Genomic DNA, 26,030 nt, shown 5'->3' on the forward strand with positions numbered 1-26,030 from the left:
GATAAAAATTAAGAAGTGATTTGAATTTTTCCTCACCTGAAGCTTAATCTGCTAATTAAAACACAGCGCCCCTCGTGGGCAATATAGGAACAGCATATTTTCAATTAAACAAAGTACATGTTTTTTTCAATAATTGTTTTATCATTCTCTTCCTTTTATCTTGTCCACTTGTGAAAGTCAAATCTGATGAGCTCTTTGTGGCATTTTATTGCCACATTGCCAGACAGGACACTGGAAAAAAAAAATATTATTATTATTATTATTTTTTATAATGATAATGCATTTAGCCACAGGGCCGGACTAAATTGTTCGACGGGCCGGATCCGGCCCGCGGGCCGTATGTTTGACACCCCTGGTGTAGAGCCTAAACTTCCTCTATCCTTATACTACCCCTCAAAATAACAGGAACCCGGCCAGCATGCACCTCACACCTCATTAGGTTTACAGCTGGTCACAACAAGCTTCCCTGCAGTGGAAACCTGTAGCTAACAATTTCACTTATAGCCGTTCCTCTAGAGTTGGAAATCTGCCTAACTAGGATTGCCCGTTCGATGGTCTTTTCCTTTTTGTGGGGGAAGCATTGGAAGAAATGGGCCTCTGTCATATATGACATTTTAAACGTTCCTCAACAATATGATCGACATGAGGGGAAAAAAATACTTTAAATATGACTCAGATCAGATTTACAGGAAATGCTGAGGTATGTCACCGGCTGCCGCACTAGTAATTTGAAACACTTATGTCTTCACCCCAAATTATTTCCAAATCCTCAATAAATGCACTAAAATTAAAGGTTCCCCCCCCCCCACGCACACACACACTTTTTTCAATGTGAGACTATACAACGGATGAGACCGATGAATATATTTTAAGGCTTGCTGTGCATATGTATATATATAAATATAAATATATATATATATATATGTGTATATGTATAAATATATATATATATATATATATATATATATATATATATATATATATATATATATATATATATATATATATATATATATATATATAAACACTAAATAAAATTAATTTTTTTCCCAGTGGGCTTATTTCTCACATAGTTATCTACCACCTGATGAAGAAGTACCCCCACCCCCCATCCAGGCATGCAAAGTTGAGTTTATCAAGTGGAAAAACTAAACTCTCAACCAAATGAAGGAGGCAACAGCTGTGTTTGACATTCTCACATAGCATGAGAATCTGGTCACACATGACAGCTTCCAGGAAAGAGCAGTGAAGTGTGCTGCATCTCTTTGTGTTTGTGCATGCCGTTTGAGGTGAGCATGAGCTGACAAAAGATTTAGGAGATTTAAAACGAGAAACAAACAAAAAAACAACAACACAGAAATTGTTACAAATCTTTTATTAGGATGTTTGCTTTTAAGTCATGACAGTTTTGTTTGCTTTCCATTTCTATAATTTGCATTTCTTCTATTTTACAGTTGTTAATGTGCAATTATGTTCGATAATGTCGGGTCACAGTTACAGGGCTTTTCACAAAGTTATTGGCACTTTGAACACACAAAGGAGAATGAGCAGTACAGGAGGTCCACTGGTGCTACAGGATTACAGAGGGCAAAGAGCAGGGGCGGTGAGGACGGGCCTGGGGTCTGGGTAAATATACACCTCATGCTGCGAGTGCACAACAAACAATCGGATCTCTATGTGTGTGTCTATATATAATATACAGTATGTATATATACATGTATAGAATCGTATTTATATATGTACTGCTTGGAGCCGAAAATACTCCTCATGCTGTGCCACAACTTAATTCATTCAAGTGTGTAGGTCTACGTGTTGTGGGATGTGTAAAAGCTACACAGATGACATCTTGCTCCGAGTGCGCAAGACAACACACACACACACACACACACACACGAGCGCGCGCACACAGTGAAAACTTTCGGTTCTCAAATGAGCACGGCTGCAGAGAAAACACTGCAAGTGGGGTGCGAGCGAGGGACTTTTGAAAGCCGACATGTAATCATAATTCTTTCCACTCGTTTTGTTAAACTGACAGCCAGAACCAGTGTTTTATCAGGAGTCTAATCTCGACGGACCCAGCGGGGTGCACCCGGCGTGTGCGTGCGCGCGGCGACCTCGTGGTGTTTGGGCTGGGCCGGTGTGTCTCACTAACACGGACGACCCGGCGGTGAGACGTCGACTCGGGACAGATTACAAAGTGGCTCGCTACGCTGCTCGATTCCTGCAGGAACCAGTCTGCAAACTCCCCGTGAGGGCTTCTTCGTGCGGCGGTTTTTACTAAAATAAACAAATGAGGGATGCAGCTCCTGATCCCGGTTCTGCGCGGCTCAAACCTCTGCTTTGCCTCTCTCCGACACGCGTGATTTAAGCTGGTGGAAGTGAAACGTGTCAAGCGGCTTGAAGCATGAAGCACAGGAAGTTCACAACAGTCTTCAAAGATGGTGGAGAGGTACGCGGCGGAGGCATGCCCATGTGGCACTTACAGTCGAATGCAAAGAAAGTTGAGGTTTTTGAAGTTGTCACCCTTACAGAATACTGCATTGTTATTCTCCACAACGGCCCCGGTGAAGTTATCTAAGTCAAGTCTTAAACTTTAAGCGTCAACATAAGAATACGATGAGTTTTTGTACACCTGCGACGCTCCCAGCTATGTTTTCTGCGAGAAAATAAAATAGCTCTTTCAGATTCAACTGCATTGAAAAGGACAACACTGATTTTTTTTTTTTTTTTCCCCTTGACCCGCCTGCAAAATAACACCCAATAAGAAAAAAAAAAAAAAAGTTTTACGGCACATTCCAAGTCAGATCACCTGCAAGAGGAACAGTGAGTCCCCCTGTACTGACCAACGTTTTGACAGGTCAACATGCATTCAAAAGGCTTCAGTCAGACACAGACGTTCACATTTAAAAAAAAAAGAATAAAAGATTGGTTGTCGACACTTTTCTAACGGGACGCTGCAAAGGAAGAACACTTGGGATTTAACTCAACAGTCTCCTTGGTCACCTACAAGAAACCCAGGCAGGCCTTGAAGGGGGAAGGGGTAAATAAAATGACATATTCCACCTACAGGGGTCTGATTGCTACACGTTTCTCAAAAAGGTGCATGAACCACTGGTTCTTCTCATTAAGGTGCAGAAATCACCACTATATCTACTTCCCAGTCTCACGGAAGGTGCAAAGTCATCTCAAACTCAAAAATAAAAGAGAGAAAGAAACAAAAACCTTTTTTGAGTTCCCTCACTGCAGAGGTGCAACGGATAACATACTGACACATACATCTGCACGATCCACACAGAGGAATTATGTGGCACACTCAGACAGTACCATTAGAATCGGTTTACGTCAAGCAATAGCTCATTTAGTTTTCTTACTGCTTTCAGTTAAAAGGCACATTCTTTTGTCTGATAACTACTAGTGACTCTATTTTTTTTTTGTTCTAACTTCTGTACAAAGACAAAGCTAACAGGTTTATTTCTAGATCAATACAACCTTTTGAATTTCTGCAAGTGATCGTCGGAATCGTGAGCGAACGTTTCATCAACGCCGCAGATCCACAGCCTAAGAAAGGGTTTTAGCAGACAATGTAATCTTTACTAAAATGGTCTACTCTTTTTTTTTTTTCCTGTTTAGGCTGCTGAACAGAAGATGAAATGTGTCAAATCTAGCAGTTCGACTGCTCATTCCATCTCTTTCGTTTGAAAATAAAGCTAAAAATAAATGACACAGATTCCTATCATAAGACTCGTTTCTTTTTTTTTTTTTACACTCCTGCAAAAATAGCACTTTGCCTCATTTGACAATAGCTCTTTCAACAAAAGCTTACTTACGTGGAGATTTTAAAACAATCCCTCTCGCTCTCGCCGCTCCTACCGATTTAGGTATGGGCGCCTGTATAAATATAGTTTCTCCTCTGAAAATAGAACCATCTTTTTACCATCTTTTTTTTTTTTTTCGTTGTTTTACCTGCTTCCTCTCAGTCCTCTTTACAATCATCTCATTGAAAAAACAAAAAACAAACAAAAAAAAAACTTCCCCTCTCCCTTCACTTTTCAGTTCACAGACAGAAACATGCGTGCACTTTTAGAAAAAACAGAGAAAGGTGAGATTATTTCTACAATATGCGGCACAGTGAAACACTCTGTGAGGTGAGGTTGGCTGAGAGGAAGATGTCAGGAGGAATAAGTAGTGTTAACGTGTTTAATACAATTACATCTAGTTCCTTTCCCAAGGCTGGAACACAAGTTGTCAGGCTTGCATAGAGAAAAATGCCGGCGACACTTACATTCATTTATATATATATATTTTTTTGCCACCTCTGCTCCCAGCCTATCAAAAAAATCCCTCCCTTTTTCCTCTGGCTGCACTGGTAGCTCCCCCTACCTGCACCTCGGGGAATGTATTTAGTATGCAACAGCGGCTGCATTTACACGCCGTACGAGACGAGGGGAGGCAGAGGACAAGCCCTCATGCGTTCTCCTTTTACTCCACTAACTCGGTTTTACGGTCATAAAGCAAATTAAAGAAAGAAAAAAAAAAAAAAAGTTGTGAGTTTTCACGTCCTGGTTATAGAGGAGTGACAGCTGTCGCCCCAAGCAGTGTTGCACAGAGAGTCGAGATGTAAGAGCGATCGGGGTGGGCCAAAAGAGTGAGGAGTCAAGCACAGCTGGGGGAATACTGGTACGTGCGTCACCAGAGTTAAAACCTTTCCGGACGCCGAGCGTTCAGAACAACGGTCCTCCGTCCCCGCCCACGGCTGGCAGAGATTCACCCGAAGAGCCGCCCATCTCCATGCCGGCGCTGCCGGTACCCTCCAGGGCGGCGGGCTCGAAGCCCTGCTCTGCGCCCAGTGCGTCGTCCTCGGTCTTGACTCCGTCGGGGAGGAAAGAGGAGTAGGCGTCGCTCTCCGCCATCAGCAGCTTCAGCTTGGGGATCCAGCTCTTTCGCACCACGCGGCGGGCGTTGGTGCACATGTCGGCCGCGATGGCGTTCATCTCGCTCTCTTTGAAACTCGTGGCAAAGTTCTGGCAATAAACTGAGACGGAAAAGACACAGTTAGGCTGATCGGACGCAGCATGTAGTCCGCAAGCAGGAACTCTTTATTGTTACAATAGCTACAGCTCACTCCAACTATAGGCAAAGATGCGCATTAAGGTTCAACATAAAGACCAAATTCATGGCAGCTGCATAATCACACACAAAGAAAAAAATAAATGAAATCCAGCATTAAGTAAGAAAAAAAAACAGATGTTTAAAATTGGGAAAGAAAAGCGAACATGCCACACAAGTAAGGTGTATGCATGGTTGTTTGCATGTTATCTAAGCCATTACAAGGCCTTTGTTTGGGCAGTAGTATATAGCTTGGTACTGATCATTACTCTAGACTTTTTGAATTGAGAAAGCTTCCAGGAGAGGAAGCGAAGCGTCTTCAACTCTGGAAAACAAGTTCAGTTGCTTTGTTTTTTTACTTTTTTTGGAATATGTATGGGGATGAAGTAAACAAAGATGGCTACAGGAAAATCACAATTTTCCCAGACATGCCCTTATCTACAGTCAGGGAAACAATTTGGCTAACAAAGCTGGATCAAGATCTAACTGAAGTAAAGACAATCCTCTTGGGGTCGTAGCAAGAACTTAGAAGCCATCTGCATGCTAAATAGTTGCTTGGGAAACATGCCATGGAAAAGCCATGTCCCCCCCTACTGTCACAAAGAGAAATGTGTGACGTATTTCCTTTTATAGAGCTTCTGGCTCTGCCATGAAACAAATGACTGTTAAAAAGCCCCTGATGCTGCCCACTTTTAGAAAAGGTGGAGGATCTGTGATGCTGTGGGCCTGTCCCTCTTTTAAAGACACTGGGAACCTTGTAAGTGTGCATAGCATTATAGGCCCCGTAGAATACCAGGACACTTGCATAAATATAAATCTGGTTGTCTGCAGGATATTGATCCAAAACATTTAGTCAACATTGAAATGGGTCGGCAAACACTAAAATCCACCTCCTTCCATGGCTTTCTCGGAGAGGACACAGAGTAGAGAGATCAAATATCATTCTTCGTGTTTTAACGTATTTAGAATGTTGCAAAAAGGGTTGCACAAAGTGATGAGAGCAATGGTGCCAATAATTAAGGTACACTTGATTTCAAGTAAACACTAGATCCATAAAGATGGAATTTCTTTTCCAAATGAATAAATGTACTCAAATAAAAATGTGGATCTTTTAAAGATTTCTGGTGTTAGACGCCAGAAAAAAAAAGACAGATTTATTTTAAAGCTTTTCATGCATGTCTAGGAGACAGCCTACTTTTTATGCAAAGCTTTTCATGCATTTGCCAGTCTAGAACATTAATTACTGTCCTCTTCTAACTTTACAGTGTTCTATGATTTTTAAGCATACCTGTGATAAAATCACTTTTCAGTTTGACACCATAACAGTGCCAAGTAAATTTTCACACCCCTATTTAGGAAGAGTTGTGACTTTTCAACTGTGGTGACGGATTTGTTTTTCCACCACTGCGGTTTTGGCACATTGCCAGCATGCAAAGTGCAAGTAGGTGGGACAGCTTGCATTGGTGCTTTTCTCCCCAAACCTCCATAGATGAAAGCAAAGAGTCAGATTGAAAACGATCCGTTAACTGCTTGGGAATTTTCTAAATAAAATATTCAACTCCCACCTATTTGGAGAGAAAAAAAAATCATTTAAAAAAAGAAGTGTGTTTTTTTTCCCTTTAAATGTCAGACATTTATCGGACAGGTGATTTCTGAAAGCTCACCGCTTCATTATCAGTGTCTCTCTGCAGCAAAGGCTTTCAATTTCCTGCTACACACACGCTAATCTTATTCTGCGAATATCAGATGTTGTAGAAAGTGCTGTTTTGTGGTGTTCAATTTAAACACAAAATACATGTTGGTGCAGTGAACCTGCATACTAAACTATGGTGACTAAAGCAAGGAGCCACTCTAGTTCACTGAGCATTACTGGAACTCCTAAATGCTGAAATGACTTATTTCAGCAGCTGACACACATAGAATAAAATGACTATATATAGCTTTGTTTGTCTTGTTGACCCACTTTATCTATGCCTTCATACAGATATCATCTTTTCACTCAGACATCTGTTATTGGACAGCCATCAAAGTAGAACTCTGCATAATAGATGCACCTTTGTCCTAGAGTACTGAACGTGTCGGTGAATTCCCGCATCTTCTCAGAATAAGTCAAGATTTCACTGGCTGATGTAGATTAGTAGATCTAGCCCAGCCAAATTATTAATATTACTTTCTTTTTTTAAAACACACTGTCACATTACAACCACAAACCTCAATGTATTTTATTGGGCTGTATTTGTGTTAGGCCAATGCAAAGTAGCACATCTTTGTTGAGACTTCTTTATTCTGATACCGCTGAAAAAAATCTTAATGAACAAAGGGTCTCACGAAGACCGAGGAGCACACAAAGAGCACTGACTGAGCATCCATAAATGGAAAAAAAAAGTATTGAGATCCCAGGCCCGTTAGTATCTAAACTAACGGGCCTGGGAAGCAGAGCCTTGATTAAAGAAGTAGCCAAGAGACCTATGGTAACCCAGGAGGAGCAGAGGAGAACCATGGCTCAGTTGGGAAAATCTGTTGACAACAACAACTAGGTCCTGCATGCTACAAATCTGGCCTTGATAGCAGAGTAACAAGAATACAACCTTCGCAGGACACCTCTTGCTAAGTGGTGCTGCAGCCCCTAGGCCCTAAAGCAGGAGTCAACAACACGGTGTCCGTGGGCACCAAGTAGCCCTCGAGAGCCACAGGTGGCGTCCACTAGCCTGTTCTAAAAAAAGCACAATCTACCAATGAGATGAATCTAATACTTTATATTATTCCATTAGTCTTCCTGTTTATTCACATGTGCTTTTATATAGATTTAAAAATGACAATATCTATAACAAAGCAGGAAACATGTGTTTATTTTACATAAAGTTAAGGTGAACTCTGACTCTTCTAGTTCAAAGGTCAGTTCTGCATGCCAGTTTTCTTTTTTTTATTCCTTTTTACATATTTTTTTCGTTATTTCACTTCACCATTTTAGACTATTTTGTGCAGATACATTGCATAATATAAAATTAAAAAACATTTAAATTACATATTGGAACGCAAAACAATAAATGCAGCCCCCAAAGGAGGCGCAGTGTCCTGTGCCCTGTTTTGGGTCGGCCCCAAGCCAGGATAAACTCAGAGAATTGCGCCATGAAAGGGCATCGAGGGTAAAACTTTTGCCAAATTTACAATGCGAGTTGGACTGGGCAATATGGACCAAAAATATCTATATATTTTTAGGCGGAATGCCAATATACAATATTTATCTCAATATGTTTTACTTATCATAAAGTATTTATAAAAGAGATTCTCTGAATCAAAGCTTTATTCCAAACGTCTCACAGCCACATGTTTAACAAATAGTTGTAGATAAATGTGAGGAATGGCTGAGAAATAACCTACAGGAATACATAACAGGTATAATTCATCCCAAAATAAATGATACAGTCTCATCTTATATCTCTTTTGAAAAAAATCTCTATACTTTTTTTTTAATCTTGATATATTGCCCAGCCTTAATGCGAGTCAATAACATGATATCAATACCAGATCGTTCGAGGCGCAGGTTAACAACCATTGTCACTGGTGCTGGTGACCGACAAGTTACTGGTGGAAATTGGGCGGCTGTTGGTCAGCAAAGAAAAAGAGGAAGAACAGAAGGAAGAAGTGTTTGTAGGCAGAGAGAGAAGAGGAAACGCAAGAGTCTAGGACTGAGAATGCTGGGGATATGACAGGAACAGCTACAGATTTGGTTGACATGAAGGAGAGGAGTAAAGGGGACGTACTGTGTGTTCAGGAGACCAAGTGGAAAGGTAGCAAGGCTATAAGCATAGGAGCAGGGTTCAAGCTGTTCTACCATGGCGTGTATGGAAAGAGAACTGGAGTAGGAGTGATCTGGAAGAAAGTATTCTCTACAACCATTTCCATCCTCTTTGCAAAGTCTACCACCATCTGTCCTGCTGGATCCCTCTTCTGGATACCAAACCTCCCCATCACTTCCTCATCACCCCTGTTTCCAGCTCCAACATGTCCAATGAAATCTGAACCAGTCTTCTCTCTCTCATCTCTGGGGATATTATGCATCCCTTCATCTAGCTCATTCCAGAATGTCTCCTTCTCATCCAACTCAAACCCAACCTATGGAGCATAGCCACAAAAAACATTGGACTTCAGTTTCTAAAGTAAGACTCATCACCCTATCTGACACGTGTTTCACCTCCAGAGCATTTCTGACAAACCCTAAACCTTCCAGATTGAGGGGTAGGAACACAGGGTGACTAAAGCCGGGCTTACACTGTACGAGTTTTTGCCCTTTTCTGGCCGATTCTTCAGTCGTGCGAGCATTTTTTGAATCGAGCCGAATTTCAGCTTGATCGTACGGGGGGGGGAGGAGGGGCGACTGCGGGCCGGGCAGTCTGCCGTGCTGCGCGGCCGCCGGGGTGTCTCGTGTTTCCTCTCTCCCCTCCGTTCCCCCCGACGCCCGGTGCCTGCCGTGGGCCTCGTCCGAGCCGGGCTCGACCCCCTGGTCTGGGTCCCTGTCACCCACCGAAGGCGCCTCTGGCGTCGCTCGCCTGCCTCTGCCACCAAAAGTGCGCGGTCCCGCCGGCCTGCTCCCGTCAAGGCCTCTGCGGGACTCGACGACGGGCCGCACGTTGGAGGTCTGGGCGGACGGCGCCACGTGCACAGTGACCACACGGTGCAGGACCTCCCTCCGCGCGGTGCGGCGGTCGAGGCCCTGGCTGTCCTCCGTGCGCTGGCGGGTACCCAACTCTCCCCCCTCTTCCGGAGGGGGCACGACGTACAGTGTGAGCACTCCGGTCACGTCCGAGCGCCGCGCCGTACAGTGTGACAACACAGATCGTGAGCGGTGAACTTTTAAACCCCGCGATTCCATCGCACAGTTTGAGATGTATATAAGTACCACGACTGAAAAACTCGTACCGTGTATGCCCGGCTTTACAAGAGTGGCGGTAGGAGCACACAGGTGGACTACACCTTGTGTAGAGGATGGAAACTGAAAGAGCTCAGTGAAAGCAACGTAGTGTTTGATGAGAGCGTTGCCAGACAGCACAAGGCGGTGGTGTGTAGAAGGACTCTGATGGTGTGAAAGATGAAGAGGACAAAGGCTACAGAATACAAAGTGGTGGAAGCTGAAAAAGGAAGACACTTATGTGGCTTGAGGCAGGCTCTGGGTGGCCTGGAGGTGCTTCCAGATGAAAATTGCAGCTAACACTATCGGGGAGACAGCCAGGAGAGTACTCGGTATTTCTTCTGGAAGGAACGCTGCCGAGGAGACTTGGTAGTGGAACGAGGGCGTACGGGAGTGTGTTCAGATAAAGAGATGCAGTGTAAAGGGAAGGCAAATGTAGCTAAGGCCAGATGGAGGACATACAGGGACTTGTGTGATGGGCTGGACAGTAAGGAGGAAGAAAATTATTTGTACAGGTCGGTGAGGCAGAGAGGCAGAAATGGGAAGGATCTTCAGCAGGTTAAAGGTTGAGGTGGAAATGTACTGACAGATGCAACAAATGTGATGGGAAGATCGAAGGAGTACTTTGAAGAGTTAATGAGTGAGGAAAATGGGAGGGAACAAAGAGCAGAAGAAGTGACCTTTGCAGATCAGGAAGTAGCAAAGGATTAATAAGGATCAAGGAAGGAAGCCATTGAAAAGAATTAAGACCGGAAAGGCAGTTGGTCCTGATGCTATACCTGTGGATGGATGGAAGTGTCTGGGAGACAGCCACAGAGTTTTTAAATAGGCTGTTCAATAATATTTCAGAGAGCTAGACGATGCCTGAGGAGTGCAGGAGAAGTGTGCTGGTATATATTTTCAAGAACAAGGGAGATGTGCAGAATTGTGGCAACTACAGAGGAAAAATGTTGATGAGTCACGCAATCAAGTTATGGGAAAGCGTAGTGGAAGCTAGACTGAGGTCAGGAGTGAGCATCTGTGAGCAGCAGTATGGTTAAGTGCAACAGATGCAGTATTTGCTTGGAGGATGTTGATGGAGAAGCAGAGAAGTTCACAGGGAAGCTGCATTGTGTTTTAGATGAGGGTAACATCTGACAGGGTGGTGAGAGAGGAGCTGTGCTACTGTATGATGAAGTCTGCAGTAGCAGAGAAGTGTGCTAGAGTGGTGCTGGACATGTATGAGAGCTGTAACACAGTGGTGAGGTGTGCTGTAGGTGAGACAGAGGAGTTCAAGATAGAAGTGGGTCTGCATAAACTGTCGGCTCTTAGGTTGACAGATGAGGTTAGAAACGAATATCCATGGATAATGATGTTTGCAGATGACCTTATGATCTGTGGTGAGAGCAGAGAATCAGCTGGAGGAAAATCTAGAGACGGAGGTCTGCCCTGGAAAGGAGGGGAAGGAAGGTTAGCCGTAGCAAGACAGAATACAAGTGTGTGAATGAGAGCGACCCAAGTGGAGCTTTGAGGTTACAGGGAGCAGAAATAAAAAAAAAGTGGAGGATTTTAAATACTTAGGGTCAACAGTCCAAAGCAACGCCGAGTGTGGAAGAGGTGAAGAAACGTGACCAAGCAGGTTGGAACAAGTGGAGTAAAGTCAGGTGTGTTGTGTGATAAGAGAAGAATATCAGCAAAAATGAAAGGAAAGGGGTACAGGATGGTTCTGAGACCAGTGATGTTGGTGTAGAGACGTGTCACTGAGGAAGAGACAGGAATGGAGAGATGAAGATGTTGAGGTTCTCTTTGGGAGTGAAGAGGGTGGATAGGATCAGGAAAGGAGTACATCAGAGTGACAGCTCATGTTAGAAGTTTTGGAGATAAAGAGGCCAGACTGAGATGGTTTGGAAATCTACAGAGGAGGGACAGTGAGTACATCAGTAGAAGGATGTTGAGACTGGACCTACCAGGCAGGAGGCCCAGCGGAAGACCAAAGAGGAGATTTATGGAAAGTGGAAAAAAATAAGTAAAACGCCAAGATGGGTGAACACTTTTGCAAGGCACTGTATATGTGTCTCCTTTTCTGAAAGGATTGAAAAAAATATTGAGCTTTTTCCCAAAAAAGCTCAGACATATATTTTCATCTAATTTAAAAGAGTTTGCAGTATTATATAATAACAATAATTGGCAGGGATGTGTCTCTAGATGTGCAAACCTGGCAGATTTATGCCCCCAAAGACTACTAACTGTCAAAGTGGATAGATGTAGTTCCACAGCTTCCACTATCAACATTCAACATTTAATTGTTGCTAATTTCTGGGCACTCAAATTATTATCTAATTGCAATTGCACGGCACAAGTAATAAAAATTTTTCAGAATTAAGGCACTCATATTAAAATCGACAAATGTTCTCTTTTTCATTAATTTCTAAGCATGAAACAATGTTGGGCGAGACTTAATGTACAGCAAGGAGCTGTTTTGACTCCTTCCTCTAATCCCCTCCTGTGGTTCTCGGCAGGATTTCTCAGGGCAGGAGACGAACAGGTACTTAAATTCAATGCCGTGTTTTGACGACACACAAAGACTTAGAAGAACGTCAATGTTAAACTGGATGTTTAGGAATGTTTTCACCAAGCTTTCATGAAGACATAATTTGTTCCCATTCAAAGTTGAATCTATAAAAACACTAATTAAAACCTCTTTAAAACATCTGTGTATCACAAACGGGCTATTTACCGATGTAAATATTTTTGCAATTCCTTACATTTCTTATTCTTATTGAAATTAATAAGCAAAGGCTTTAACTGTTTGCATAAGCAGACATAAAGTCTGGAGGCTCACATTTGACCGCATGGAGAACTCTGTTGTCCAGGGGCTTGCGGCTAGGGTCGTTGGTGGATGATCGGATCCCTGTCCCACAGCTGTTGGCCAGAGTATTCCTGATACATCAAAACAAGAATGAGGCGGACAAAACAGAACGGAGGGAACTAAAATAGCTGTCCTATTTCTCCAAAACTGAGCACATCAATAAATAAAAGATAATAATTTCCATATGAAAAACGTAGCCTTATCTACCTTTACATGAACGTGTTACATAAATAGACCCCTGCGGAGGAAACAAACCTGTCAAAGAAGGCAGCCAGCAGCCTCCTGAGCAGCACCTTGTGTCTCGTCCCTGCGCTCACGTGACAGTTCATTAGCTGGGCTCTCGAAATATACACAGAAGTTCCTGCAAACAAAAAAGCACACGGCAGAAGGTTAAGAAGCAACCGCGAACAAATTAAGCTACGTTCTCCATAATGGTTATTTATAGAGATGCGTTTTATCTGGTTACGTTCCGACAGAAACTGTTGAAAATGTTTATCTAGCGGCAACTGTGATTCATATCAGATTGCTGTGGCTGCAGCTGCTCTCAATAGGCTGGTGCGTTCGCACCTGTTTTCCTTTCAGGCCACCTTAACATTTCGTTTGCTGTTTTAAGTCTGCCTATCAGGTTTGTGGAGTTTGCATGTTGGGTTGGAAGCACTTGTTCTTCTCTCACCTTTCATACCCACAGGAACACGCGCACACACGGAGAATACTATAAAGTAATAGGCGTAACCACACCCGCATCTAATGAGGAGATTATCACAGGATGTCCTTGACACAAACAGATCGAATCATATGTGCAACACGGTGCCACACTTCAGTGCCAAGCCCTTGTTATCACGCGAAGAGCTTCCTCTAAATGTGTACATACTACGACTACTTGCAGGTTTATGATAAGGTCTACGGATTAAAGAGACTAAGGCAGGGAAAAAAATGTGTTTTACGTTTTGGCTGTGCTCCACAGATGAAACAGTAAATACAAGCACAGCAAAAGGCAGCGTTGTGCTTTACTTACGCTGCAAAAACAACGACAGATTAAATTAAATCCAAACAATGCAAGAATGTATCAAGCAGTGCAGTAACAATGGAGCTTCGATTATTAATAACTCATTTTCTAACAGCATTTAACCTAAAATGCAAGCGGTTGGTCTGGGAGAGATGATTGGAGAACCTCCACTTGAACCAGGAAGAAGAAACTTTATTTCTTTGACACAGTGTTACCTGCTGTACACATGATAAGGCACAAAGTAATAAAAAACATAGAGAGCAGAATGGATAATAAATGCGGGTCATATGTTGGTCATTCATTAACTATCTAGTAAAATAATGTTGAACACCCTACTAATTCTGTCTCAAAATTATTAGGTTTTCTTTAGCCTTACAGAACAACCACACAACTTTACTCATTAAAATATGTCAGAAGCAAAAGAGTTTAAACGGGACACGCATAATCTTTGCTTCTTGTATTGTCAGATACTCAACTTAAGGCATGAGACGGTTTTAGGCCGAACTGTAAATTACTGCATTACAGGTCCCGCCTCTACAAAAAGGCTGGGATATTGTGATCGGCATTAAACTAAAAACAGAATACAGTTATTTGTGATTTTAACTTCAGTTTGACAGAAAACTGTGAATATTTCAACTGTGATTATTTCAAATGTGAGAGTAACTTTGACGCTGTAGGCATCTTTTAAAGACGCGTGCTACTTGTCATGGGGAGGTGGTTTAGGAAGCATCCAAAGGTAGACAGTGCAGTGCAGATTGTTTTGTCGATCTAATGAATCGGAGTTTTCCCCGAACAATCTTAAACATTTTGCACCATTTAAAATAATGTTCAAAAAGTGAAAGAAAAAAAAAAACACGATGCAGGTCCCAGTCTCTCAGGGCCACCTGAGCAGGCCAAACACCAATCTTTATACTTTATGACAAATCAAAGCAACAATTTTGCAAAGCAGAAAAACACATTTTCTGCAAGTATCGTCACGATTAACTGTAACTGAAATATCTTACTAGCCAAATTAACAGGTCATATCAAAACTGAGAGGAAACATTCAAAGATTAGCCTAGCACTTCTACAAAGGGCTTTGGATGCAGCGATTGTAGCTGGAGACGGACATGAGTTTATCTTTTAGAAACAAGTGATAAGGCTGCTGTTTATGTATTCAGGAGAATCATTGTTAGAGCAGTATAGTAGCTTTTTTTTTTAAACCTAGCTAGCTATCAATCAAACTTTATTTATAGACATTGATATAGACTTTATGGTGATATGGGCTGGGTGCCTTGTCATATAAAATGAAGATTTGAAATGGTGGAATCGCCTTGTTCTCAGGCCAGACGGTTTTTAACTGGGCTCAAGTTCACAGCTACCCGTGGTCTGAAGAGATTGCTACAATATTTTCTCTTTGTGATTCAAGTTCTATTTACAGGAATACTTGGTGTGATCTGAATATTGATAAACTAAGGATGTTTAAGAAGTATAAAGATCAGAGGGTGCCAGAAATTTGTAAGAAACCTACATTTAAAAATTAAGGATGTATTTCAAACTGAATTACTGATAAAGTTAAAAATGAAAAAAAGGCAAAGGCCACTGTGTGCCCAGTTAAGAACCAGTACTCCTCTGTCGGCTGAAGTGGGCAGCTTCAAAGGGGTACCTGAAGACCAGTGTTTATGTGTGTTTTGTGAACTCAAGGTAGTTGAGGATGAATTTCAGGAAGATGGAGCACATCACCCCAATTCTAAAGTCCTTACACTGGCTTCTTGTGTCTCAGAGAATAGACTTTAAAATACTTCTGTTAGTTCATAAATCACTGAACGGCTTTGCACCAAACTGCATTAAAGAACCATTTTGTATCAACTTAGATACAACAACTTAGATCTTCTGGTTCTGGTCAACTCTGCATACCCAGAACCAGAACCAAACATGGAGAAGCAGCATTTAGTTCCTATGCACCACAAATCTAGAACAAACTTCCAGAAAACTGCAAAACAGTTTAAAACAATGAGCTCCTTTAAATCAAGACTGAAAACCCACCTGTTTAGAGTTCATATCAGCCCATAATACCAGGAACATTGACCAGCATATCTGATGTGTATTGATGTTTTCACCTGATACAATTTAATGTTTGTTACTAGTCTCACAACCGGTGACTGTGTTTATGATGTTTTTATGATGTAAAGCACTTTGAACTGCCTTGCAGCTGAAGTGTACGATACAAATAAAGTTGACTTGTATTTCATTGTCACTTGTATTGTGATTTAAGAAATATTTTTTGTTTAAGAAGATGCAACAGAAAACTCCTGATTGGTTTTGGTTGTCTGAAGCAGATATGGTAAACTGGGCATTTAATGAAGAGACTTTTGTTCGAGCTAAATGTATCGAAAAGAGAGACAGAGAATCGTGTATAACTCATAACATTTGTTTTGTAATTTCGTTTTGGTAAATGTTTGTCTTGTGGTATGATTTGTGTTTGGTGGTCATACTGGTGTTCTTTTGTGTCCTGTGGTGGTATCGTATCTTATAAGCCTCTGCAGGTTGGGTGCCATACGGGTCTTCAATAAATAAACCAATCAATCAATCAATCAATCATATAGAGCTGGGAGGCTGGTGTAGAGAGCTGGAAGTAAGCCAAATGAGAAATTCACACGAAATAGTAGAACTACAGTCCCAAAATAAAGTGAGGTCAGTTCACTAATTTCTAAAAGTTGGAGAGCAAACCAACATTTCACCATTTATTTCAGATTTTCATGACAAGGCAAATATCTTTTAAAGACTGAAACTACTTATTTGGCCTATAGGCTGGTATATCTCAGGACCTGGGGTCTGTTCTCACTGGCCCATTCAGCAATATGCACTGTTTAACTTCTTCTACCTTCTATTTTAACTTCTTTTATTTTCCATAAAACAGGATATGTATAGCTGCATACCTTACTAAAACATGCATAAATATGTGAGTAAAAACAAGGCCTTGATAGATATGCAGGTTATCTCTCACATGTGATTCAATGCGTCCTCAACCCATTATAAATGTGCAGGATTCGTCTTGACCTAATAACCGGCTTGCCTGCATGTCTTCTCTTCCTTTTGTGGCATTGAAAGGCAAACATCTAATCAATAAATCTAGGTGCTGGCAGAATTCACCCCCTGTGCCCCACCAGGACCGCACAGTAGTAATCTGTTGTACTTACATACCTGAGACTAACTCTAGTTTCTCAGCAGGGTCTCCTTCCTCGTACAGTTTGGGATGGCAGCGGTTGCCTATCTGAGCGATAAGTTCTGGAGGAAGACAGGTGAGATCTCGGCCTCGCATCCGACCGCGGGTCTCTGTGTGGTCAGGAAGGGCCTCGACGCGCTCCCCGGCAGCTGGAGAAACAGTAAAAGCCACATTATGTTCACACGCTCAATGCATTTTCTGCTCCTAAAATTGATTTAAAGACAGAATTGGAGCCACACAAATAAAACAAAATAGGGCTGTGTACTTAATGCGTATTAAATGTTTGATTTAGTGCCACTACCTGCTGCTCCCATGTTCAGCATACTGTACATGGTATACATGTTGCAGATTTGCCTGTACTGCTCCTCGGCACTTTCATCTGTTCCCTCCTCTTCCTCCTCATCATCGTGGTAGCTGATGGGTGAATCACTAGCGTAGGTACTCAGCGTGCCAGGGCTAGCACCCTCTGACATTCCAGCCCCTGCTGCAGAATTCCCATTGGTGCCGGCATTTCCACTAATCCCACCACTGGGCGCCATGCCTGCCAGGCTGGTTGTGGTGGCGTTCATACCCAAGGCCAGTCCGAGAGCTCCGGGGGTCTGGATGGCACTGCCCCGAACCGCCTCCTGGGAATAACGGGCCGCCTTCCTGGCTCCTCCTCCTCCTCCTCCACCCGAGCCCAGCCCACCGCCATCGCGGCTGCTGCCACCCTCCCACAGCCGCTTGGCGACAGGAGTGCAAACCACAGAGTAAGGAGTGGCCGCTTCCGTCTGGTTGGACGGCTGCTCTGTCTTAAGTCGTGAAACAAGAGGGAGCGGTGTCACACTGGAGGCGGGGCGTGGTGCACTGTTACTGGTCTGTGTTACGGGGCTCTGGGGCTCTGAAGTTGGAGCTTCCTCTGCATGAAGACCCTGGGAGTCACAACTGGGGGAGGATACCTGGAAATAAATGTAAACATCAGTTTCACACTAGGATACATGGTCTCTTTATGGAAGATACGGACTTAAAAGTATTCTGATGTTAAACATTTTTTAGTCTGGTGGGACTTTTGGGTTTTCATATCTTGAGACATAAAACTAACTTACTGTTTTAATTTCAATAAACATTCATACTGAAACGTAAGTAAAAGAAATATTGGGCCAACATTTGCTCAGATGTGCAATACACATGACGTACACTGTGTCATAACTTATTAGACAAAAGTAAAACCAAACCTTAAAAGTAGCAAAGGAAAACCTACAGTACATTCATTGCAAATTTCAATTGTATGTAGAACCAACTTCAGCACTATTGTGTATACTGTATACAATTTACAACTTGTAAATGATTGCAGGCTTTCATTTTTGTGCAACTTCAATCAGATCTGATAAGGTGTTAATTTTACGCCTTGACTTGGGACTGAACAATGTATCGCAAATGTATTGCTTTTTGCAGGGTTTTCATTTGCAATAGAAATAGTGGTTCTATATGGTCATAATGTATCCGATGATGCTTGTTGCTGCCTAATGCAACAGAAAATCGACATTAAGATGCTTTGGTAAAGGCATTAAGAAAGTAGAACTGAGTTGAATCTTTGGATAAACAACTCATGTAGCCAAATGCAGCTTATTCTATAAAATCATGTTGTGGAGATAGAAATGATGAATTCAATCCTTTTCTAGTAGCTGGAAAGACCCCTCTCTGTCCGAAATCTATGCTTAGTATGATCTCAGAGCAGAAAAGCATGAATACTGTTTTGTTAGGTATTCATTAATTACAAGTCATAATACCACCACACTGTAATAGATGCAAACACACATGCATATACGTATAAACCGTATTTTTAGGATGATAAAATGCACCGTACTATAATGTGCCTTAAATATTCTTCCAAAGTCACATACACAGCTCTCTCCTGAGAGAGGGATATCCATCTCTGTCGGGAGGACAGAGTAGTTGGACTACACAGCCAAAATAAACGTACATTTTATATTGAACTAACTTGCTAGGATTATTGTTGCTAGCAAGTACTCCGGCCGTGGGCTACCACAAACTTGGGCATACTGTGAGCTGCGCTGACCCCGTGCTGACGTTTTACCCTTCACAGTTAAGTGTACTGTTGCCCAAATTTCTTATGGCAAATTCTTGCAATTTCCCACACTTTCTGCCAGTGGGACGAAGAGGCGGAACGGATGGTAAACTGTGATTAGCTAGCTGAGCACCTAGAGCCGTTTCTTTTCCAGCAGGCTCCCACCGCACACCTGTCAGTGAGAACAGAGAGGGACTGTGATGCTGTCCGTCCTTGCGACCGCCTGCTTGGAGCAGCTCAGTGTATCAAACTCGGTGTTACATATAAAACAGTTCGGTGTAAAGACTTCTAGCCTACAAGAAGTTTATTGTGTGACAGCGCATACGTGATCGTAAAAATTGAGTCTGCCCTGAGTATGCGCAGTCCTCTGCGGAGTGAACTAGGCTCCGAGTATGTGGGGGCCTTTACATGAATGCACTTTTAGTTTACTGGAGATATGTACCATATCTGTCGCAGTATATATATATATATATATATATATATATATATATATATATATATATATATATATATATATATATATATATTTAGATATATATACACATACAGATACACACACGTGTGTGTGTGTATGTCATGCAGCACCACCTTGCTTCTTTTAATCATCCTGTTGTCAATTTCTTGAACATCGTCCATTTATGTGCCCCATTAGTATTCAACAAGCTTCCACTGTTGGGCACCACCTTATATTTGGTTCAGACATTATTTGGTAGACAGAGATTTTTGGTCAGACCCTTTGACTGCAAATCCTGACTCATTAACCCTCTTCCACTGTGCTCAAAAGCTGGAGTTATGCATGATGGCCAAGCATCCCCATTTTGGTACCATCTGTTTATATGGCCCTGCTTCAGTGGTTATTGGATTTAGTGGTTATTTTTATATCAGCTATTCCCAATCTTGTTAGGTCTTATCCCAACTATGCTAAAATAAACTAACCTTAAGTTCATCTTAATTTGCTTTTAGTTTATTTTTTTTAACAAGTATCTAAGTTCAGACCATCGTCATAGTCTGACAGGATTAATTTACTGGGGCTCTGGGACAGGCTACTTTAATTAATGTCTTCCTATTGTAATTAAGCTTGCTATGAAATAATGACCTCTAAATATCATAAATTGGCCTTATAGCTATTTTCAGATTGAACGGAAGTAACAGCTGCTTTCTAAGAGCATTATTAGCTTTTTCCTGCTTGAAATGAAAGTAAAAGACTTTAGTGAAATAAATGAAATAAAATGGGAAGACCCACTTGCTAAGGCTCAGTTAATCAAGTGTATGTTTACTTGCAGAAGTAAGCCTTATATATTTGCAAGCAAAACTGGTTACTTTGTTTTAACACATCGCTATTTAATTTAAGATTAGTTCCATAGCTTACTTTTCACAATTCCTTAACAGTTTGGTCCTTCATCATTAAAACCCATTTCCCACTTTTAATGTAGGTTTACCTTGAGGAAGAATTCAGTGCCCTTTTCCATGATCTGCTGGATCTGAAGGAAGCCTGCAGTATACATGAGAAGAAATTGGTCTCCCACTGTCATGCTGAGGCGGCCTGTGTAGCAGAAAGCCAGAATCTGCTGGAAGCACTGGGGCTGCACGGCTGGAGGCAGCTCAACCACCGTGGGGCTTGTCTCGCTGCTGTTAGAGCCCACAGAATTGCTGCTGCTGCTGAAGAGGTCCCGGAAATAAGAGCTGCTGGCGGCCAGGACGGCCCGATGAGCCTAAGGTAAGGAAATGATACAGCGGGCAAAAGTGGGTGTTACCTTTCAGGTCTTGCTAGTTTAGTTTAGACAAATGCACAGATTTATTGAGGGATAGATACTCATCAAGGTTGATGTTAAACTTTTTTGTACCAAAACCAGTGGCAGTTTTCCATATGAGTATTGTGGCTCACTGACTAGGATGCTATTGTGTCAGCAAAGGTTTGTATGGTGAATAGGGGAGGCATTTTAAAAACGATGACTGAACACCTTAGATCGCTCATTCAACAGGTATCTGATTAGAGATTATCTAATCAACGCTTGATCGGCTTTAGTAAAAAGTCTAAATAACCTTGACGAAGAGGTATAAATCTATTCTCAATACGAATACAAAAGATGTCTGGTCACCCTAAAACTACACTGACTGTAGGTGCCCACCATTTTACTCCTGTCCTTTTTGTATTTTGTCTGTGGATGATGATTCTGGACCGTTGGGAAAGTGGGGAAACCTCCATCAGATGAATATGTTTTAGATTCAGATGCATGTTTGTTGTATTGCCGTGTTTAGTCGTTACCGTTTTACAACATATGCAACATACCAGCATGCACAGATTAAGTGGTTCACTACAATCATTCGGTTTGAATCTGAGCTTCGAAACTAATTCCAACTCTGTTTTCACAACTCTCAACTAGCATTTCTCTGGTTGCTACTCCTCACGGGGCTCTCGTGCTACACTCTGAGGTAAGTAACAAGACCATGAACCTGGCAAGTACCTGACGTAACAGTTCACTCCTCTCTACGCTAAGGAAACGAGGAAGGAATGGCTGAGTCATGACCGATGCACCAGAGGGAAACCTTTTGTCATCCAGTCTCTTTAGTAGAAAGAGAGGGAGACAAGAAAAAGAAGCATGCAAATGGAAATTACCGAGCCCATTTTAATTTATCATGCGATTAATAGATTTCTTGCTTATTGTGACAGGCTTGCGTGAAATCATAAAAAATAATCAAGGCTTTGTTGACGTCACAACAACCTGTAAAACATTAAAAGTGAAAAAATGGGAGTAGTCAAACTTGGATTTTGATTACAGATTCTTAGAACCCTAGTTTGGATTTGTGAACACTTTTTCACTCAGAGATACGATCAAAATAATTTCCTTCCTGTGAGCCCAGTATTGTGTATTATGTACGGGGCACAAAAGGAGAGGCTTGCCTAGCGTTTATGGAAGAACTGCGAGTTACCAAAACTGTGGTATTACAGTGCAAAACCTGAACTCAGTTCACGGTTACAGTAGCCACACATATTGCACCCTGTACAAAACAAATCAAAAAAAGGGGTCTCAACAGTCCCAACTTCTTCAATTTTGTACTTCATTACCAATCCAAGCTCCTCTCCAATGATGAACACAACAGTATCATAAAGCACAATAAGTACCTTGAAGGCATGGCCCTTGACCACGACGGAGACATCACAGTAGAGGCCCTGCAGTCGCTGCTCGTTCAGACACTCTAAAATGTTGTTGCCAAAGTTCGGGATCGCCATCTGGAGGGTCTGGGCCATGGCGCGCCTACGCACACCACCAAAGGGTTTGCTGGGAAAGAAAGACAGAGAAGAAGTGAATAAGTTGAGCTACCACTAGGTCAAGTCTTTAATTTGCGACAAGGCTGTCTCTACAGTACAGCTCCATAAATCCAATGAGCTGCAAGGCTGGCTATGACATTATTCACATGGTAACTGCAGAGCTGCTCGCCGGGTAACACTTTGATTCATGGGTTTGTGCAGCTTTATCCACAGCTATGAGCAGGATGGAGGCCACACAGTGGGATAACTTGGACGGATGCACTCACAGCGATGACAAAAACTCTTCTTGTGATGTCTGTGTGGTGTGAGAAGCATTTCAGAGGGTAATGTGTGGAGGAGGAGCAATGTAACAAGGCTGTGTCAAAAGACAAAAGGCTCAAAAAAAAGGAAAGCAGGTGAGGAATGTGAGACTCGAGACACTAAAAAGCGGCTCATGGGATTTCCTCAACACAAAAAAATTCCTCACTTAAACATAATGTAATAAAGGACTTCTAAACCACATTATTTCTAATAAAAATGTATTTCAAACAACATTTCTTAGTTTTCTAAGTGTTGAAATCCCAAGTAAAGATGTGTAAAAAAACCTTGTAGTAGCATAATCTGAAAATAAAAAGTTTAGAAAAATATAACATTTCATTACATTAAGTGGCAAAAAAAAGGCTTTGTTGAGGAATAACTCTTTGCAATTAAAGCTATGTGGCCACAATTAATAATTACTAACGCTGATAATTCCTATAGAAATGTTTTCTAATTAACACTTTTATAGTAACAAGTGTGTCCACCACAATCCATGGTGTTCCCTGGTGTATGAATATGACATGAGACAGGGGCCGATTTCACCTAGCCAGTCTTAAAAATAGGAAAGACAAGAGAACACGCCACTTAACGTAAGGAAGATCTTCGTATGGAAAGAAATGACTACATAAAAACAGCTACTCACCCAAAAGCCTAAAACAACCAGAACTGTGGAGAAAAGAAGACTGGATGAAAACCCAAGTTTTATATTATCACTGTCCACAGAGTGGAGGATGGTAACGGAGGTTAATAAATGTTACCAAACCTGACTGTTAGATAACTGTGGTCAACTAGTGTCCAAAAAAGGTCCACGAGAAGCTATACATTTGCTTAGAAAGTTTTCAGACAAATGAGACCAAGACCAAGCTTTTCAGCTTGGCCTGAATTTCTGGAAGAATCCCATAGTTAAGTGCAGTAGAGGATCTACAAGCTGTGGGCCAATTTTTCTTCAACTCTTTTAGATAACAGGAAATTTTACATACAAATCTGGAGGTCTCTGCCAAAAGACTAAGACAGAAAGGGTCAACTAGACAGTATCAATATTATTTTAGACTTTTGTACAAGTCTTTACCAAGGCTCTGCATATACTTTGTTAAGAATAAAACACTTCTTTGTCCGGCTGAAGGCCTTTAGTATGCAGTTTCACAGATTTGTTTAAACTTCCACATATAACCCATAATCACGATCTTCCTGTAAATACATTCAGGTGTGCAAAACCATTACTGTCAGGCCGGGGCTTGCTAGAAGCCTTTTTTTTATTATCCTCTGCTTTGTGTAAGCTATAAAGTTGCACGTCCTCAGATAAGTGGGTCATGTTCTCTTATTCCGTGTGTGAAAGTGCTTGTGGCCTGAACAGAAACCGCGTTGCATGTTACAGTTCACCTCAATCAACAGTGAAACCATTACACACCGGCTTGGCTTGAACCTTCTCTTAAGACTGCTGCATTACGGTCTGTTAAGAAAATATGAACGAACGACAGAGTTTGCGAAAGGAGGACATGGGGAAGACATATCGGTTTACTGATATGTGATAGGGTTTGCACGTCTGCATTACTTCAGTCCAGTTACATTCTCAACCCGTCGGCTACACAAGTATTGTTACTCTTAAAACTTTTCGTCATGTTATAGCCACAAGCTGCCATGTAATTTACTGGGATTTCGTGTGAGACACAAAGTAGTGCCTAACTGTGAAGGGCAAGGAACATTTCGTACAAATAGATTTTTGCAACTAAAAACAGAGCTCTCTTTAATCAGTGCATCTGTTAATTGAAAAGGTACGACAGAACAGGAAGCCCATGCATAATAAAATGACAGCCCAGGCAAGGAGGTGCTGCAGCATTGCAAACAAGAAGGTTCAAACCCCACCCTGGGGTCTCGCTGCACTGAGTTTGCATGTTCTTTCCGTGCAAGCTTGGGTTCTTCTCAAGATACTCTGGCATCCTCCAACAGTCCGGAAACATTGCTGTTAGGTCAACTTTTCACTCTGAATTGCTCTTGGATATGTGAGTCCTGAGCGTCTCAGTGTTGTCCTGTGCAGTTTACCTGTCCAGGGTGTACCTGGCCTCTCATCCAATGATAAACAAGGGACGGATCAGCAAGAACAATGGGGAATATTGGCTTAGTGGTTAGGGCAGCGCGCTTGCACTCAGAGAAGGATGCAAGTACTCGGTTCGATCCCCAGTGCCGGCACTCTGGGTCCCTGAGCAAGACCCTTAACCCCAGATTGCTCCCCGGGTGCCGCACATGGCAGCCCACTGCTCCCATAGGGTGATGGGTTAAAAGCAGAGAACAAATGTCGTTGTAATGTATGTTTCAATGACAATAAAGATGATATTACTATTAATATTAAGAGGCACAAGGTAAACCTGGAGAAATGGCAGAGATCTACAGCTCAGGTGGAGGAATCTGATTGTCCTCAACCATAATATGTCATGTTGTCTATTTATGGAAGGTGACAAGAAGGAAGTCACTGTTTAGAAAGAAAGCTATAAGAACTCTCTTTTTAAGTTTGCCAGAATCCATAGGGGACACAGCAACTTCCTAGAAGGGGGTGGGGGGGGGTGGCACTGCAAATCACCCTGAACAAATTATTCCAGCTATAAAACAGGGTGGTGGAACATCACCTTATGTGGTGCCTTTCTCAACAAGGACAGAGAAGCTATTAAATGTTTATGGCAAGATGGCTGGAGGTAAATACCGGGTAATACTGGAAGGAAACCTATTAGGGCTGCTAAAGATTTCAGACCAGGACAAAGGTTGACCTTTTCATCCCAGGAGATGAGAAAGCAAGAACCCCTTTGCCCTAGTCTGAGCTGGTCGATCACAGAAAACGGCACTAAGTAGACCGAGGCTTGTGGTTCCACCAGGACTAAAGGTAGAACAGTTCAAAGTGTAGGAGTACTTTTGCAAGACTTTGTGTGTACTTTGCAGGCTCTCTGTCAAAAGTAAGATTATAGAAGGTGCCAATGATCAGCCTAAATAGCAGCGGTGGCTGTTTAAACTAACACACAAAAAAAAACGAAAGACAACGCTGACTATTCTCGCATGCTGAAGACAAAGCAGGCTTCCACCACACTTTTGAGCGAAAACATAGCCAGAGCTTTTCGTCAAACAGATTCTTTTGCACTTACAAAAGGGGCTGTGTGACTGCTCTCATGCAAACAGGAAGAAACAGATATGCCTAAGATACATTTTGTTTTCAATTGAACAAACTGACTGATACCCGCCCTGTAGGAAGTATGCAACCAATTTTGGTGCGACTGAGACTGATGAGGGCCAGAGTGAGGAGCCCCATCATATCCAAAGCCCTTCGTTTGGGACCC

At 42.1% G+C, this 26,030-nt stretch overlaps 1 protein-coding gene across 2 annotated transcripts in view; it reads right to left on the minus strand.

Annotated features, from left to right (window-relative positions):
• Positions 1–1,358: 1,358 nt before the first annotated feature.
• The window catches only part of LOC105939441 (nucleus accumbens-associated protein 1), a 29,704-nt gene continuing 5,032 nt past the window's right edge, over positions 1,359–26,030 (minus strand). For both annotated transcript variants that reach the window (XM_012881596.3, XM_012881598.3), the window contains exons 2-8: positions 22,267–22,423; positions 20,582–20,854; positions 17,376–18,012; positions 17,053–17,223; positions 13,119–13,224; positions 12,837–12,934; positions 1,359–5,032 (exon numbers count right to left, since the gene is read on the minus strand). In XM_012881596.3, coding sequence (XP_012737050.2) covers positions 4,722–5,032; positions 12,837–12,934; positions 13,119–13,224; positions 17,053–17,223; positions 17,376–18,012; positions 20,582–20,854; positions 22,267–22,392 — 1,722 coding nt within the window. In that variant the 5' untranslated portion in view covers positions 22,393–22,423 and the 3' untranslated portion in view covers positions 1,359–4,721. The remainder of the gene's footprint in view (positions 5,033–12,836; positions 12,935–13,118; positions 13,225–17,052; positions 17,224–17,375; positions 18,013–20,581; positions 20,855–22,266; positions 22,424–26,030) is intronic.

The sequence above is a fragment of the Fundulus heteroclitus genome, chromosome 16, assembly GCF_011125445.2.
Source record: "Fundulus heteroclitus isolate FHET01 chromosome 16, MU-UCD_Fhet_4.1, whole genome shotgun sequence".
Classification (NCBI taxonomy): domain Eukaryota; kingdom Metazoa; phylum Chordata; class Actinopteri; order Cyprinodontiformes; family Fundulidae; genus Fundulus; species Fundulus heteroclitus.